This window comes from Leptodactylus fuscus, chromosome 5, assembly GCF_031893055.1.
Source record: "Leptodactylus fuscus isolate aLepFus1 chromosome 5, aLepFus1.hap2, whole genome shotgun sequence".
Classification (NCBI taxonomy): Eukaryota; Metazoa; Chordata; class Amphibia; order Anura; family Leptodactylidae; genus Leptodactylus; species Leptodactylus fuscus.
Window position 1 is genome coordinate 69,461,540 of NC_134269.1, and position 16,660 is coordinate 69,478,199.

The 16,660-nt window shown below is 40.8% G+C and overlaps 1 protein-coding gene across 1 annotated transcript in view; it reads left to right on the forward strand.

The window, feature by feature from the left end:
* IL16 (interleukin 16) overlaps nt 1-16,660 on the forward strand; it is a 62,234-nt gene that overhangs the window by 13,277 nt on the left and 32,297 nt on the right. Inside the window, exons 2-4 of the mRNA XM_075273371.1 lie at nt 7,108-7,172; nt 12,579-12,963; nt 15,643-15,745. Of these exons, the coding sequence (XP_075129472.1) occupies nt 12,622-12,963; nt 15,643-15,745 (445 nt within the window). The 5' untranslated portion in view covers nt 7,108-7,172; nt 12,579-12,621. The remainder of the gene's footprint in view (nt 1-7,107; nt 7,173-12,578; nt 12,964-15,642; nt 15,746-16,660) is intronic.

Here is a 16,660-nt window from a genome sequence, read left to right on the forward strand (position 1 = left end):
ACAGTGATGTCTGCATCTATGTATGTGATGTCATCACTGTAGGACAAGTACACAAAGAGGTACAGGGGCCACTGGAGTCATGGCGAGTTTAGAAGGCAAGTGGTAGTTATTTTATTTTAAGACATAATAAATGTGTACTCCTAATAATGAATATATTCTGAGTATGCTAGACAGTGTATAATTCATATTTTTAACATGGAGGTTAGTGGTAGATCATAGGAGGTAGCAATTCATGTCTGTAAATTTGCAAATGTATCATAGGTTATCAAAATAAGTATGTTTCTAGGGGGTGCCCCTGCATATTAGAGAGTACCCATGCTATGGTTAGTCAGCTGCCAGGAGCGTCTTGTTTTTCCTTTAATGAATACCCAATGCATGGAAAGTTCCCGCACTTTACTACTTGTTTTGGACTTTTTCTTGTTGGACTTCAATAAAGGCATATTTTGGATGTTCATGTATTTGTGTTGTCTCTGAAGCGTTTCTGCCAACAGCAGTAAGAAGGACAGATCCTAACAATATGTTTGGATTATAAATATATATTTCCGCTCACCCAGAAGTCTTCCACCTCCTCTCCTGCTTCATGTTACAAAGTGTTCACGTAGTCTTAAGTGATGGCATATTGCAAGGGTATGCCATCATTTTAAGATCAGAGTAGCTCCGACCTCTGAGACCTCCACGATCCTACGGCAAAACACAGCTTTGATATAGCACTGCATCCCTTTCAATGAATGAATGCTAGAAGTGCTAATATAAATCAGTGTTGTGTCTCCTTCCTTCTCAGGATTGGTGGAGGCACCAGAAGTCATATCCCCATGACCATAAAGTGACAGTATTGCTAATAATATGTCATCTTCTTACAAGATGGTTATATGGTTATCCCTTCAACATTAAAGAGGCTTAATCCACACTGATCCCTGGCAGCATGTTGACTCCATCAACCATTTTACAAAATTTCCAAAAAGTGAGACATACATCTTAGATAAATGTCAGTGGCAATTCCACCTGGGCCCATGTGACTAAGGAACCAAGTGAACACAGTGCCACATAAGAGGACAGCAGGGGCAAAAATAGAGCATGACAGACACGGGAACTCTGATACAGTTTTCTCATTAAGGCTGAGGAACCTTAAAGGGATTTTTCTACAAATGCCAGTTCTTCCCTATTCATAGGACAGTAAATAACATGCAGATCAGTGGGAGGACCAACCACTCAGATCCCCACTGATCAGGAAAATTAGGTATTTTCCTCCCTCATCTGAATGGAGTGGTTGTTGGGTGGTGTGCGTGCACGGATCCATCCGTTTCTTTTATACGGGAGTGTCGGAGTTAGCTGACGTGCAGGGCTCAACTATCTCCCGCAACTCCATTGAAAATAATGGATATTATTATTAGAATGGGGGAGAAAGTCCCTCTTCTTACTGATCAGTTGGGGTCAGAGTGCTTGCTTTCGTGGAAAACCCCTTTAACTTATGCTTTTGCAGACATTGTGTACAATTGGTACACTTATTACATAATTGGACTACAATGTAGGTGTCATACATTACATATAAATGGTAATGACTTTTCACTAGCACAAGCTGGAATGTGTCCTCAGTTCTTTCATGCTTATTATTCCCTGTACATAACTATTGTAGATTCATACCAGATAAACAACTTATGAAAGAAAATGTTATGAGGCCAGTATTTATGAGTCTACCCTGCCCACCGCTTACTAAACAGGAGGCAACATTCAGCGTCCTACAGTCTGTGGTCTCCACGGCTCATATTTAGAATGCCTACCCTCTTATACAAAGGGCTTTCTTTGTTAATCATGAGACCGTGTTCACTTCAACCATATGACAGCCTGTGATAGATACAAATAGTTCAGACCACTGCTTTTCATAGGGTCAGATTTATTTGCTTTGTGGAGAAAATTGTTGAGATTTTCAACAGCATCCAGGAATAACTTATACATCTCCATTTTACTATACTAAAAAGGAGGAAAATACAGATGTACTGTAAGAGGAAGACAGCAGATATCGGGTGCCATGGCAGTCATCCATAAAACAGAAGTTTATTTAAGACACATTAAAATACATCTGGTAGAAATACTGATATGTCTTAAGTCTCACAGGAAAATTAGTCAATGACTAAGGCCACTTTAATATGGTCAATATTTGGTCAGATTTGCATTACTATTTGTAAACCAAAACCCAGGAGGGGGCCTAAAAAACAGAGGAGGCACAAATGTTTCCATGATTCCTGGGCAAAGCACTATTATCCTCATTCCTATATGAAGAAGATTTACATGACAGTATCTGGAAGGTGTAGAATCACCTCTACAAGATACTGGGGTTAGGTGTATAACCAATTTATGTAGCAAAGTGCAGCAAAAAAATGCTGTGGACAAAAACACAGTCGAAACACATTGCATTTTTTTCCTAAGTGTTTTTCCTTGAGATTTTGCAGAGTTTTTTCTGCAGGCTTTCTGCCCATTATACTTGTATGGAAAATGACAGCGTTTCCATACACATAATTGACATGTTGCAGTTTTCAAAAAATATGAGTGTTTTTTAAATCGAATCTTTTTCATTGCAGATTTTTTTCTTCAATGTGTGGAAGGGATTAGCCAAAATCCCATCCACTTTGCAGGTACTGTAAAATACTGCATTTTCGTAAATTGGGTTTCAGCCTAAGGGCGGGTTCACACATGCGCCCAGTCTCCGCTTTCAGGTTTCTGCCTTTCACCGAGAGAATCTGGACAGGGGACAGAAACCTGGCAGTCAAATTTCAAACCCATTCACTTGAATGGGTCTGCAAAGTAACTGCCTGTGAGCGTCTTCTGCCTCTCCACGGCAAAACGTTTTTGTTTTTTTTAACCTGGACAGAAAGTCCTGCATGTCTGACTTGCATGTCCGGTTAAAAAAAAACGGTTTCTCCGCTGACAGGCACAAGACGCTCATGGGCAGACACTTTGCAAACCCATTCAAGTGAATGGGTTTAAAAACTGACCGCTGGATTTCCATCTCCTGTCCAAATTTCTCTCATCAGATGAAACCTTAAAGCGGAGACCTGGCACAGGTGAGAACCCGCCCTTACAGTACCAGCAAAGTGAATGAGATTGCGTTCAAAAACTCATTTATTTTTGAAAAATGCAGCATGTTAATTTCAGCTGCGGAATCGTGACCATTTTCATTAATATATCTAATAGGGGAAGGAAAAAACACAGAGAAAAATGCAGTATAAACTCTGTAGAAAAAAACAGCTTTTTCTTTTTAGCTATAAGGAGCCTCAGCCTACCTAGGGAAATGGTAACACCCTCTTGTCAATTTATCCACAAGATTCAGGAAGAAGAGCAATGATATTATGTACAATTATTAGAAAAGATTCTCTAGAATAATTTTTAACAGAAATATACATGCACGGTTTGGTGGCGGATCCATATTAAGGAGACTTACTATAGGAAACTGATGAATGCTTCTACAAACGTGTCTATGCTGATATAAGCTACAAACCCAAAACCTAAGGCTTCATTGCTTCTAGGTTCTGATGGCCACACAACCTCTTTTACTTAGCTATGCATGCTTTTTTTTGTTCACCAGCCTGACATACGTCCTATGGACATTTTTTGTCCCCATCAAGTTAATGGAATCCTATGAAGATTCTTACATGAACAGTACATCAGGAGATTTTTCCTGGATACATGCTAAGCATACACCACACATGATGTGAATATACCATAGCCTTGTTTATGAGACACTTCTTGTCCTACTAGGGAGGAGCCTTCAAATACAGGTGGGAACTGGGTCTCATTAAATGCCTATATAAGGTTGCCAAGACCTCTGTTCTGGGCAGTTTTTGGGGAGAAAGGAGGAGCTGGGTTCTGTCCTAACACACTGCAAACTGCTGAGAGTCTAGTCTGAAGTGTTGCCGTTACCGTACTCTGTTAACCATGTGGCTGTAGCCAGGGCTGACGATAGGCCAGTACTACTGCTACTGGCGTCAGGGGCCCGGCCAAATTTAAAAATGGGGGGGTCCCGGGCCCCCTGGCGCCGGCAGCAGTCATTGTATGTCCTGTTTGTTTCAACTCAGATCTGTGTCCAGAGGACGCAGATCTGAGTTGAACACATACGTGGCTGAAGCAAGGAGCTGACTTAATGATCTATTTATATCTATTTATATCTTAATGATCTATTTATATCTATTTATATCTTAATGATCTATTTATTGAAGTTTTCATTTAAAAGATGGATTACAAACAAAACATAAAAAATATATATTTTTGCTGCTAAAGAGTGTAGGGCTACAAGTTACATAAATACAGCTTTATGTGGCTAAAGCAAAGTTGCCATTAATAGCGCAGCTAATGTATTTATTTTTCTCACAGGTTATAAAACAATCAATTCCTTGGCATAATAGATCTTTGTACTCAATTATATATAATTTCCTAAAAAAAAAAGTTCTGGTTGCTCTGAGCATATACTAACCCTTTAACCATGTAAAACTACACTATTAAAAAAAGTTGTGGTTAAATAGGTCTTTTCGTTTCAGAGAGAGCCCATAGGCTGCACCACAGGGCGCCCTTTATCACTATGTGACTTAGTAAGAGAAGGTAATTAGTTCCAAGTTCCTGCCTTGTAAGCATTATAAAATTCTACATAAATTATAACAGGAAGGAAAAGCAGAAATTGATCTCTGCATTCAATTAACAGATAATTAATAGCATCCTATCATCATCATCATCATCATCCTAAGTCTGCATTGTGGAGAGATCCTCAACAAACAGCCTTTTCAGATGACAGTAAATGGTAACTTGGCTGACAACTCATTTGGAAAGTTTCAAGCTTACTGGTCAATGCCAAGGACAAGTTTATATTGTGGAAGGTCTGATTCAAGTTTCCAAGTTCAAAACTAAAGTGCATGATTTTACATACATTGCTGAACCAGTAACTGAGAAAGTGACTCATTGGAGCTTTTAACTGTCTCAGTGCTACATACACAACCAGTGCTGATACTTAGACATCTACTAAAGTCAAACAATGTAGACATATTGGGTGATAACTCTGCCGTATATGTTGGAAGTGCTTAAAAATCTATAGTAGTTAAACATACAGATGTATCATCCACTTGATAACTTGTAACGTGATATCTCACAACTTATTTCATAAAACTTATGAAAAAGGACGCTGAGTTAAAATTTGTTGCAAATGTTCATTTAAAATGATGGGGGCAATTTGTGATCCCATCTACACCAGTTTTCTAGTATAAACGGGTGCAACTGTGCCACATCTTTGACGGACAGTCCTTTCTTGATGCACCACATTGTTCCTTCTGTGCTCCATTCTTCAGTATATGTGACAGTGGGCAGGGCAGAGATGAGATCCCTTTCCCTGACAAATTTACTATAACACACCAGAAAGCTGGCATGAGTTATACTTGAAATCGACTCCAGTTCCTTACTGGCGTAGCGCCTCTTAATAATTCAGGTTTATCCCACACTAGTAGGGGACTTGATTAGGACTGGCATAAGGAAAGTCAGTTTTAATAAATTCTCACATTAAACTTTAAGTTGAACTTCATTGGCTGGCATATGCCAATAGTCAGTACCTTAGATTCAGCTACATTGGAAGTCAGTGAAAGAGGCATGTAACTTCAGGGGTAAACTTTCGGTGGCAATTTGCCAATATGCACATTGAGCATAGGGCCTGAACAAAGTGAATGCCAGACCTAATGTTTTTTTGTACTGAAGTGTGGTCATGGTCATGGATTACAGCCAATGTTTGTACAAGTCCTTAATCACAACACAAAATTCAATATTTGTGGGCATATTTTGGCACAGCAGCTTCAAAGTGGTATGACCTTACTGAAAAGAAAATAGGTTAATCTGAGTTTTTCCACTTTACTTATCAGATGCATTGCTGTCAGAACTCAGTATCAGTCTCCTTAATAGACTCACTAAAGGGCCTGGGAACAAGTTAAGTGTTTTTCTAGTTATGAAAGACAGGTTTCAATTTCAAACACTCAGGGAGAGTTCCCTATTTAGGACATCTATTATTTAGTCATAGCCAAAATGTGACTGAAATACATCTCTTTCTCTGGAGGATTTGGCCTGTCACCATTTCATTTTAATGTGCATTTTGCTATGCTTCTTTTTCCATTTGGTGGCCCTCTGGAGATCCCTGTGGATTTGAATATACCATGTGGCTCACACACATCGGAATTGCCCCTTTTTGTCCCCCATATAGTAGCATGGCCCCTTTGTGTTTCCCACACAGTCCAATTGTCCCTTTGTGGCCTTCAGACAGTAGCTTATCCCCCTTGTGGCCTCCACACAATAGTTTTCCCCCCTTGTGACCCCACACAGTAGCATGTCCCTCTTGTGACCCCACACAGTACCCCTTGTTCCCCACACATAGTAAAATTTTCACCTTGTGGCCAATAAAGTAATATGCAAGATAAAAAAACCCCTAATAATAATCACCTTCCCTGTACCCCATGGAGTTCACTCTAGGCTCTGCTGTTGTTGGATTGGGAGCAGCGGCGTGATGTAGTGATGTCACTACATTTTCCGTGCCTGCTTCCAAGCTGCCGGCAGGAGATACAGGGGCTGTAGGCTGAATCAGCAAGTGGTGCAGATAGAATTAAGTCCAGGACATACCTCCCACCACCAAGGACAGAGGAACAGCACCTAAAATAAGGACTGTCCCACTGAATCTGTGGTACCAGATTTGTAAGATACTGTAGTATAATCAGTGAAAAAATAACAGACCAAAGTTTGACGTTATGTAAAGTACATTCTATCTCAAGATTGTGAGTACTTTGACTTCTGTTATGCATTTACAGTGAAAGGAGAGAAGGCCATGGGTCTCTTCATTCATTTGTACAAGAGTTCTTAAAAAGCCGGCAAACCTCTTCTCAAGATAGGGATGGGTCCCAAAGATGGGCATTTAAGACATACCTTATAGATAAGGCGACAATATTCCTAAATAGGAATACCCCTTTCAATATAGAGACTGGTTATTATATTTGCACACAGGAAAAGAGTATGTTAGTAGTATTTAACATTGGCTTGCAAACTACATGATATCTATAGAGATCTTATATATGCCATTTCTGTCTCCTAATCAAGGGAAACCCTGAAATACGTAAAGGATCCGTTTCAATCCGCACTTTCATGTTAAAGCAGATTAAAAGGTGAGTTATATTTACTTGGAAGTTTCATCCTACTATTCTTCCTTTTATCATTATTTTTACCCAATTTTTTGTTTTTTCTTCATATGTTTTGAACATATAGGGATATTAAGTTGAAGTCAAATAGACAAATAGACAATGGTGCTCAGAAATGACTTTTTCCGTCTACTGGAGTCTCTACGGTCAATAGGTAGAAATAGTCAACCTGAAAACCCAAATGATTCTGATTAAATACAGTACTGAAAGGATTCTCAGAACATTCCTACATGTTGAAAATAAGGAGGCAGATGTTTGATTTACTACAGCACAAGATCACCTTACATATGCAGTAGATTTTGGCATTAGTTCTTAAGAGTATGCTATAGAGCTGGAGGGAGATCAGAGGCAGCGATCACAATTAATGAAGGTAATAAAATATATGAGGGGTCTGAGTGGCCGTCCAAACTGAGTTTGTTTAGATTTTACAAAAAGGCTGCTAGAACGGTTTATGACATCCAAAGGCTGCATAAATGGGTCTAAAATGCTTCCATCAATGGCTCCAGTGAGCTTCTATGTTGTGTATACATATTATGCAGAGAGTACCATGAAATGCCTGCATTGTGCCATGAATATAGTTGTGGCTGTGTTTATTGTTTACAGACCATAATCTCTATTTCCAGCGTGGGACTGCAGCCCACAGCTCTATGTAGTACAGGGCAAGATCTTGTTCCTGCAAACTGAGTAGTGCAATTTAGTTTCTTTCGCTGGTGAATTCAATATATTCCGTGCTAGCTTCTTTATTATAATTTAGCTTACTTTTATAATGCCATCATACTCTGCAGATCTTTATAGACATTGTCAAACACTGCCCCAAATAGGGCTCACAAAATTAGTAAGTCTTTGGAGTGTGGGAGAAAACCCCACACAAACATGAGGAGAACATACAAACTCCTTACAGGTGTTGTCCTTTGCAGGATTCAAACCCAGGCCTCTGGCGCTGCAAGGCTCCACTGAGCCACTTTATTAATATGATGCACATTATGAACAACGTAGTTTTCATTGTTTTCACACCAGACAACTAGTATGAATTCATTGAGCAATAAGACTTGTTTCCTGCAGCCACCACTAGTAAGCGCTCACTGAATTCAGTGGAAGCTGTACAAGTAGGGTTGAGCCGATCTTGAGATTTCAAGATCGATTTTAAAATCCGATTTCCGATCATTTTCCAGCCGATCTCGATCGCCGTCTTGCTTTTAATGTGCTTACAATGTAGACACGTGAGCAAACACTTCATGCAACTAGTAATAATGGGCATTATATATAATATTTAATAGGATGTTGAAATGATGTCCTCATTCACAAGAATTATGAGGCTATGAGCTATGTTAGAAACAGCTAAAATGTCAGCACAGAAGACACATATACAATAATTATTGGATAAACTTCTATCCATAAACTGTCTACACAACAAACCTAAATAAGTAATAAACTGGGCCTGAGTCATCGTAACCGCTCACTTGTATGACAGCAGAGTCAGTCACAATGAGTTAACACAGCAATAAATTAAAACCTCATCCTTCTCCAAGTTCTGTGGACAGAGAAACAAAGAAATCTGCGGGCCAATAAATATTCCTAAGTGTACATGTTGCAGCACATTTGTGATGTAACAAAATCTTTAATATTTATTGGGAAACTGAATGATAGCCGCAAATCTCATAAACATGGTAAGGGTCATAAAGGGACAGCAAACGGTTTAACAGTATATTGTTGCTGCTCCATCTACATAGCAGTAGTTTTTCTTTTATTCAATGAAGTCATTAATGCTTTTCTATCTCTACGTATTCTTAGTATCCATATTAAACTTAGTAAATTGCTTATTCATTAAGCCATATCTTTTAAGGGTTCTTCTAGACCAGTGGTTCTTAACCAGGGTTCAATCGAACCCTAGGCCATATGCACGGTTCATTTTGTGTACCAGTAAAAAAACATATACCTATGTCTTGAATTTGGAAAAAAATCATATTTGATTTATCACTAAAGAAGGGTTCGGTGAATGTGCATATGAAAGTGGTGGGTTCGGTACCTGAAACAAGGTTAAGAACCACCGACCTAGACCAACACAACATTCTGATTCATCCCGATGGCATGCATACAAGGGTGTTCAATAAGTTATCTACCTCAATATGTTTTCTCAGTGTTAGAAAGCTGCTTGTTTGTGCAGGTTCAGACTAGGGTTGAGTGATTGTGTTCGGAAAAGATCGGATTCCGATCGGCGAACGAGAAAATTTCACGATCGCAATCGGAATTCCGAACACGATCTTTTTATGTGGGATCGAGATCGGTGATCTTTTCCCACAATGCTTTGCTTAGCCTTCACACTGAGTATACGCTGTATACTCAGTGTGAAGGCTCTGCTGCAGTTCCATAGGAATGGATGGAAGCAGCCGGCACACAGCCTTAACCCCCTGCGCGCCGGCTGCCTCCATTCATTCGAATGGGAGGCTAAACTAAACAGAAGCTACTTAACTCTAGAGATGGCTGCTCTGGTGCCCTCCTTCTTCTTGTCCTCGCTGCCGCTCCACGCTGCTCTTCTTGCCTCCTTGCCCCGCCTCCCAGGTTATTATTTAAAGCACTAGGTAGACGGGGCTTGTGGCTTAGGAGAGTATGGGCGGGTACACGTGACATCTCCCCTCCCAGTACTCGCCCACACTCTCCTAACCCACCCACACTCTCCTAACCTGGCAGGGAGGGGGCAGCGAAGGGAGAAGAGCAGCGTGGAGCGGCAGCGAGGCAAAGAAGAAAGAAGGCACCGGGCACCAGACCAGCCATATCTGGAGGTAAGTGGACACCAGACTAAGTAGCCGCCTACTCAACTTTAGTGATTCACTACACAGCGTGGATTCTAACAATTGTTAGATTCCATGCTGTACAGTGAATAGGATTGCTTTTAAAATCTGATCTCCGATTAATAAAAAAATCCCATTGACTTGCATTGGGATCGGAATTGGGATCGAGATCGGGTTCGAATGAAAAATGATCGGAAATCGGATTTTAAAATCGATCTTGAAAAGTCAAGATCAGCTCCACACTAGTTGAGACATATCTAGACATGTAATACACACAGTAGCAGTTCAGTCTGATGAAAGCACTGGAAGTGACAGGATATCAAGTACAGTACAGTGTATGTCTACAAAGAAAATGACAGATTTGGAGCTTTCTGTGGTTAAATTCCTTACAAAATAGAAAAAGAAGCCTAAAGAAATCCATGAAAGGATGACTGCTGTATATGATGTTTTGATGATGTCAAAGGTCAGTTCCCCCTGGGTACCACAAATGTTGACACCTGAGCAAAAAAAAATAGGTCGCCAGCAATTTAACCAAGATAATTTATTTAGAGAAAATCCAGGAGACTTGTATTTTTGGGTTGTTATGGGTAATGAAATATGGGTGCACTACCATGATCCTGAGACCAAACAAGAATCCATGCAAGCACAAGGGGTCACCAACAAATATTTTGTTTGCAGCAGTCAGCTGAAAAGGTCATGGCAACAGTTTTTTGAGATACAAAAGGTGTTTTATTACTAGATTTCATGCCACATAAGCCAACAATTACTGGATAAACCTATGCTTCAACAATGAAGGCATTACTTAAAAAAATGAATGAGAAATACTATGAGAAGTTATTGGCAGGTATGTTACTGCTTTCTGACAATACGCCAGCCCACAAGTCTCACAAATCACAAGCTGCTATTTTGGAGCATTATTTTACACGTGGTGTTTACGAAGCGTTTACACGCATAAACGCTCCAAAAAACGCTCTGTAAACGCCACGTGTAAAAACACGCTCCAAAATAAGTGCGTAAATTTTTTTACAAGTGTAAAATTACACTCCAAAATACACTCCATTTTACTCCGTGTGAATGCACCCTTAGGGTGCATTCACACTGAGTAAACGCTAGCTTATTCTGAACGTAAAACACGTTCAGAATAAGCGGCGTCTAAAGCAGCTCCATTCATCTCTATGGGAGCCGGCATACGAGCGCTCCCCATAGAAATGAATGGGCTGCTTCTTTCACTCTGAGCAGTCCCATTGAAGTGAATGGGGAGTGCCGGCGTGTACGGCTCGGCATGAGCAGAGCTTGCCGTATACGCCGGCACTCCCCATTCACTTCAATGGGACTGCTTGGAGTGAAAGAAGCAGCCCATTCATTTCTATGGGGAGTGCTCGTATGCCGGCTCCCATAGAGATGAATGGAGCTGCTTTAGACGCCGCTTATTCTGAACGTGTTTTACGTTCAGAATAAGCTAGCGTTTACTCAGTGTGAATGCACCCTTAGGCTATTCACATCAATTCAGCCTCAAATTCAGCACCAAATTCCACTCTGAAAACAATGAGAGGCAGAGATCGGAGCAGGACACTAAAACAAATGATCTTCCTGCTTGATCTCTCCATGGATTCCATGACTGATCAGTACCCGCAACGGGAGACACTTAGCTAAATAGCCCCTCTCACCTGGAACTAACCACAAAGTGAAAGCACTTGGTATATGACAAAGTGAAAGGGCTGGAAATTAAAGAGGAATCTCAGGCAGAAATCAACCTCAACTCCTTTTCGTTTTCGGCTGGCCATGTGAATGGTCCTTGTAGATACTAGGTTTACTAGGTTTATGGTGAAGATATTACTGATAGAACAATCATACTCAGTTAGTATGAACTCCGCACATGCTCAGCTGTAATAATGAGATGCGCTGGTTGCCAGTTGTATTATATCTAAATGTATGCGTTATATGTATATATTGGGTTAGATAATACATAACATGTAAGTTAAAATGAGCAATAGGCTGGTGTAAGTTTTATGAGTCACTTGAAAAGATAGATTATGGGGATAAGGTCCATCCTTAGGGAGAGACCACCTTTTCAGGTGTGTGGAGACTTATACAGCCATAGTTGCTCCACTGCAAGGGAACATGGGAAGAATATGAAAATCTGTCTCCCAAGATGTAAACAGGGAGACAGTGTCTCTCCCTAAGGATGGACGTTATCCCCATAATCTGGTCTCTCAGCCTCTCACTCTACCAAATCAATTCTCTCTAGGCTGCGCTGATGAAGTCCAACCAGACAGAAATGGTGCCGTCCGTAGCTTAGGAATTGATTTGGTTATAACCCCGCATTATGCAGTAAAGACTTCTGGGAAGTCGGGCATGATGTTCAGGGTGCTTCCCATAGAGGGCAGCATAACAGAGGCACTGTCTCCCTGTTTACATCTTGGGAGACAGATTTGCATATTCTTCCCATGTAACTTGACAAGATAGTGATACTGATCACAAGCAATCATGTGAATGGCGTCATTATGTAATAAGATCATGAGTTCTCTCCTTTGAATGTTACAAAATGCAGTAATAATAATAATAACTTTCATTGTACTTTCAGCAATAATGGTACACTGTGGGTGATGTAGGCCTTACCTCCTGAGATGCCCAACAAATATGGTCCCGAGAGAGCCAGTATCTTTATGTCCTCACTAAGGATGAGTAGACAGAACAGTACTGGGAAAAAAATGAAGAAACCGAAAAACTTCCGGTCTATATCCAAGTCTCTTATTCTTTGCAACACCAAGAACAGTGACGATGGGTCTAGCCTGGAAGAAAAGTATTCTGAAATCAAAGAAATATCACATACCAGTATACGAGATACAGAGCCAGCCACAAGTGATACATTGCACATAGACAGCACAATGCCAGATGTGACAGGACGAGCAATTGCACTATCCAAAGCTGTTTCCAACGACAAAACTACAAACAAATCATCTCTAAAGGTACGTTATTTTACTGTATGCTGAAAGGCCTGGAAACTAGGTTAGACAATGACTGCGGAATATACAAGGTCTATGCAGCTGATCAAAAAAAAAAAAAAAAAACATCCTAAATAGTCAATGGTTGGCACAAATGGTGTCTATGACTAGTCTGACAAACTCAGATAAATATTGGATTTGCACCAGCTCTGACTACTATAAAACCCTAAAGTCTTCTTACAAAGAACAGTCATCATGTATCCTTAAAACATGGGACATTTGCAGTACTTTTCTCTCTGCATGATTCGTACGGACACCGCACAGAAAACACAAGGACCCATTATAGTCTATGGGGTCCATGTGGTTTCTTAGCTAACCGCTTTTTAATGTGTCCGGCATTGCGTTCGAGGGGTGCCCAAGTGGATTCCCTGAACGTAATACCAAATGCAGATGTGAACCAGGCCTGAGCATGAATGTACCCCAGTCACCCGTTGTGCATGGGAAGAGCTTCATGCAAAGTGAATTAGATCAGCTGCACTTCCCTGCACCGCGAGTTGGCCATGAGCACCGCTGTGCAGAGAAAACATAGAAGGATATGCAGTTCTAAAGCCGAAGTCAGACCAGTTACCTGGAAGAGCAGAGATCAGGAGACAGAGACGCTGTCAGAGAGCAAACCATGGGTCAATACACAGGTTAATAGGGAATGCATTAGCAGAGAAAACACATTCTCAGGATCTGCAAGCTAAGAACCTTTTTGTTCAGGCATCTCTCCGTATAGAAAGTTGCCTAAGGCTGGGGCCCCACATAGTGAAACGCCGCTGTGAAAAGTGTCATGTGGAGAGAAAAGTCACTCTTGCAAGACTTACTCTTGACATTTTAAGTGGGTTAGGGGATGGAAACCTTGAACACAATACAGGCGCAGCATTTCAGATTTACTGCTGGGGGGATACACAGTTTCCAACACCTGGCACCTTCATGGATCAGCTGTTCTCTGCAGATGATATACACAGAATGGTACAGGAAGCAGAAAGCTCTGTTCTGTGTAGAGGCCAGACCAGGGTCCTGCAGAACAGCTCCCATTTGGTTGAATCCTACCTAAGCTGCATTGACTCAATTCAGCCCATAAATAGAGAAAAGAGCCGTCTACGTCCTGTGCCGTTCTGTGTATATCCACTACTGAGAATAGCTGATGATCAATGAGGGTGCAGGTCTCTAATTCCCACCTATATGATTAGTGATCTATCTATCCTTAGGATAGATCAATAGTTTAAGCACAGAAAAACTCTGTTAGGCCAGGACCTCGAATAACGTAAACACTGTGATTTTACTGTGGCATTTTACAGTCCCTGTAAAGTGGATGTGATTCTGGCTAATTCTATCCACATATTGCAGAAAGTAATCTGCAGCGGAAATGCTGCGATTTGAAAAACACTTGTGTTTTTGCAAATTGCAGAATGTCATTAAAACCAAAGAGTTTCCGTATATATAGTGGAAAAAGAAAGTCCACAGAGTAAAACTTTTTGTGAAAAGCATTACGGGAAAAACGCGTTTCTGTCACATTTTTTCCCACAGCGCTTTTTGGCTGTGGCTCGCTACGTGGGAACTTAGCTTTAGGCTGAAGCCCCACATTGTGAAAATGCAGGGTTTTACAGTACCTGCAAAGTGGAGAGGATTCTAGGTAACTGCATAAAAAAATCAGCAGCGGAAAAGCTGCGTTTTTAAAAACACACACTTTTTTTTATAATCACGCATGTCAATTATACCTGTGAAAACAATGACGGTTTCTGTATAGGCATAATAGGGGCAGAAAATCCACAAAGGAAAACTGCAAAAATGCAATGAAAAAAAACTGCGGAAAAAAACATGTAGCGTTTCCGCCATGTTTTTTCCCTCACCATTTTTTCTGCTGAATTTCGCCATGTGGGGCCTTAGCCTTAAATAGTCCACATTTGCAGGAGATTGGCTGGGAACACACTGCAAAGAGTACAGCCTGGTCAAGGCCCAGTGCACCAGAGAGGTAAGTACTACAGGCAGTGTCCACAGTCAGGGACAGAAGTGCGGTGGCCAGAGAGAGGATGTCAGCAGCTGCAGCTAGGTGGCATTACAGGAGTGTGGAAAAGCAAAGGGAAGATACCTGCAGCCTCGGCCAGACATGTAGTGTCATTCTGCAGTGATAAAATGGACAGATATATTACCCATAGTAACGTCATTTCAAATGCACAGAGCCTGTATGGTGGCATTCATCGTTCCTATGACCCCAAAGCACTTGTGCCCCAGCATGGTGCCTTTATATAGAATTACTTAGATATTGCAGGGGGGATAGCTCTGGTATATAGTATCTGATGGAACTGATTTTCTCTAACTTCTATCTGCTGCGGTTGCTATAATTTGGAAATGCCTCTACTTTAGCCTGAGTTACACAAGCTTGTCATGAATACTTTTTCTACAGTGAAATCATCATTGAAGGTTGTTGAGCTGGATGTATATACAGCAAATGTTTTCTATAACCAGGGGACAGCTTGCCAGTACTTTACCACATTTGGCACGTGGCTCTTCTGAAACCCCAGCTTGGATTTGCAAGAGCTTTGTCTACAAAATTGATGTAGACAGATTAACCGCAGCGAAGAGATCAGTAACCTTAACCCTTTATTGACAGCAATGTCTTATAATTCTACTGCTTACCATCAGTCCTTTGTTTTTCAGGAAACAGCTTTGAATGCTTATATGGAAAGTCAAGCTAAACTGGAAAATCACTGCATACTACAAATGAAGGTCCCATGCGTCAGGACACGTAGTAATTCCACAAGTAAGCTCTGGTTTTTATCTATACAAGATATTGGCTGGTTTGTGTAAAAGCAGCTCAGAAAGTGAATGACTGCAGTCATGTAAACTATATGGAGTGGCAGCAGTAAGCTTATACCAACAATGTAAATAAAGACCTGAATAGCAGCATTCTCATGGAAAGTACATGCCCATCCACTACTACTTTAAGGTTGTGTCACCTTTGCAAATGAAAATCTTGAATTCTCTCAATGCATATAATATAAAAAATGAAGAAAAATTGCATTAGTTCAATTCCTAAGCAGAATATGCATCTCTATGGTAACAGACTACAATCAAACTCTGTGAAGTCTGATCCTGCAGTCAGTTCGCTGCTATCTATACTCTATATCAGTGGTTCTCAACCTTTTCAAGCAAAGTACCCCCTGTTGAGAAAATATCCCAACCAAGTACCCCCAAAGTAGTGATCACTTATAAATGTTAATAAGCTACTTCTTCTTTTGGAGCCTTCGTTAACAATTATGAAATGGAGCACCGGTGCCATTACTTAGAGTATATTAGCAGTGTGTGGATGACGAACCTCACAAACTACCATTGGGGGTGGGGGACTCTCGCCTTATTAAATCAGGCACAAGAACTGAAATTTACACCAGTAGGAAGTTTTCCGGTGTGAATTATAATAACTATGTAGAGCCAAGGTGTCCTCGCTGGTTCTCTACCCCATTCCACAACTTTTGCAGAAAGTGAGGAATAGGATGGAGGTGCATCTCTGGCGTGAGAACAGCAGAAGAAACCGTAAAGTATAAGACTGTCTGGGGCCTGTTTCTTGAAAATAGTCCACGATATAAACACAATTTATAGGATTCGGCTACCTCTGGTGGTCACCATTCAAATGAATGGAGTAGCGCAATGGTACAACCAGGCATCATGGTCTTAACTG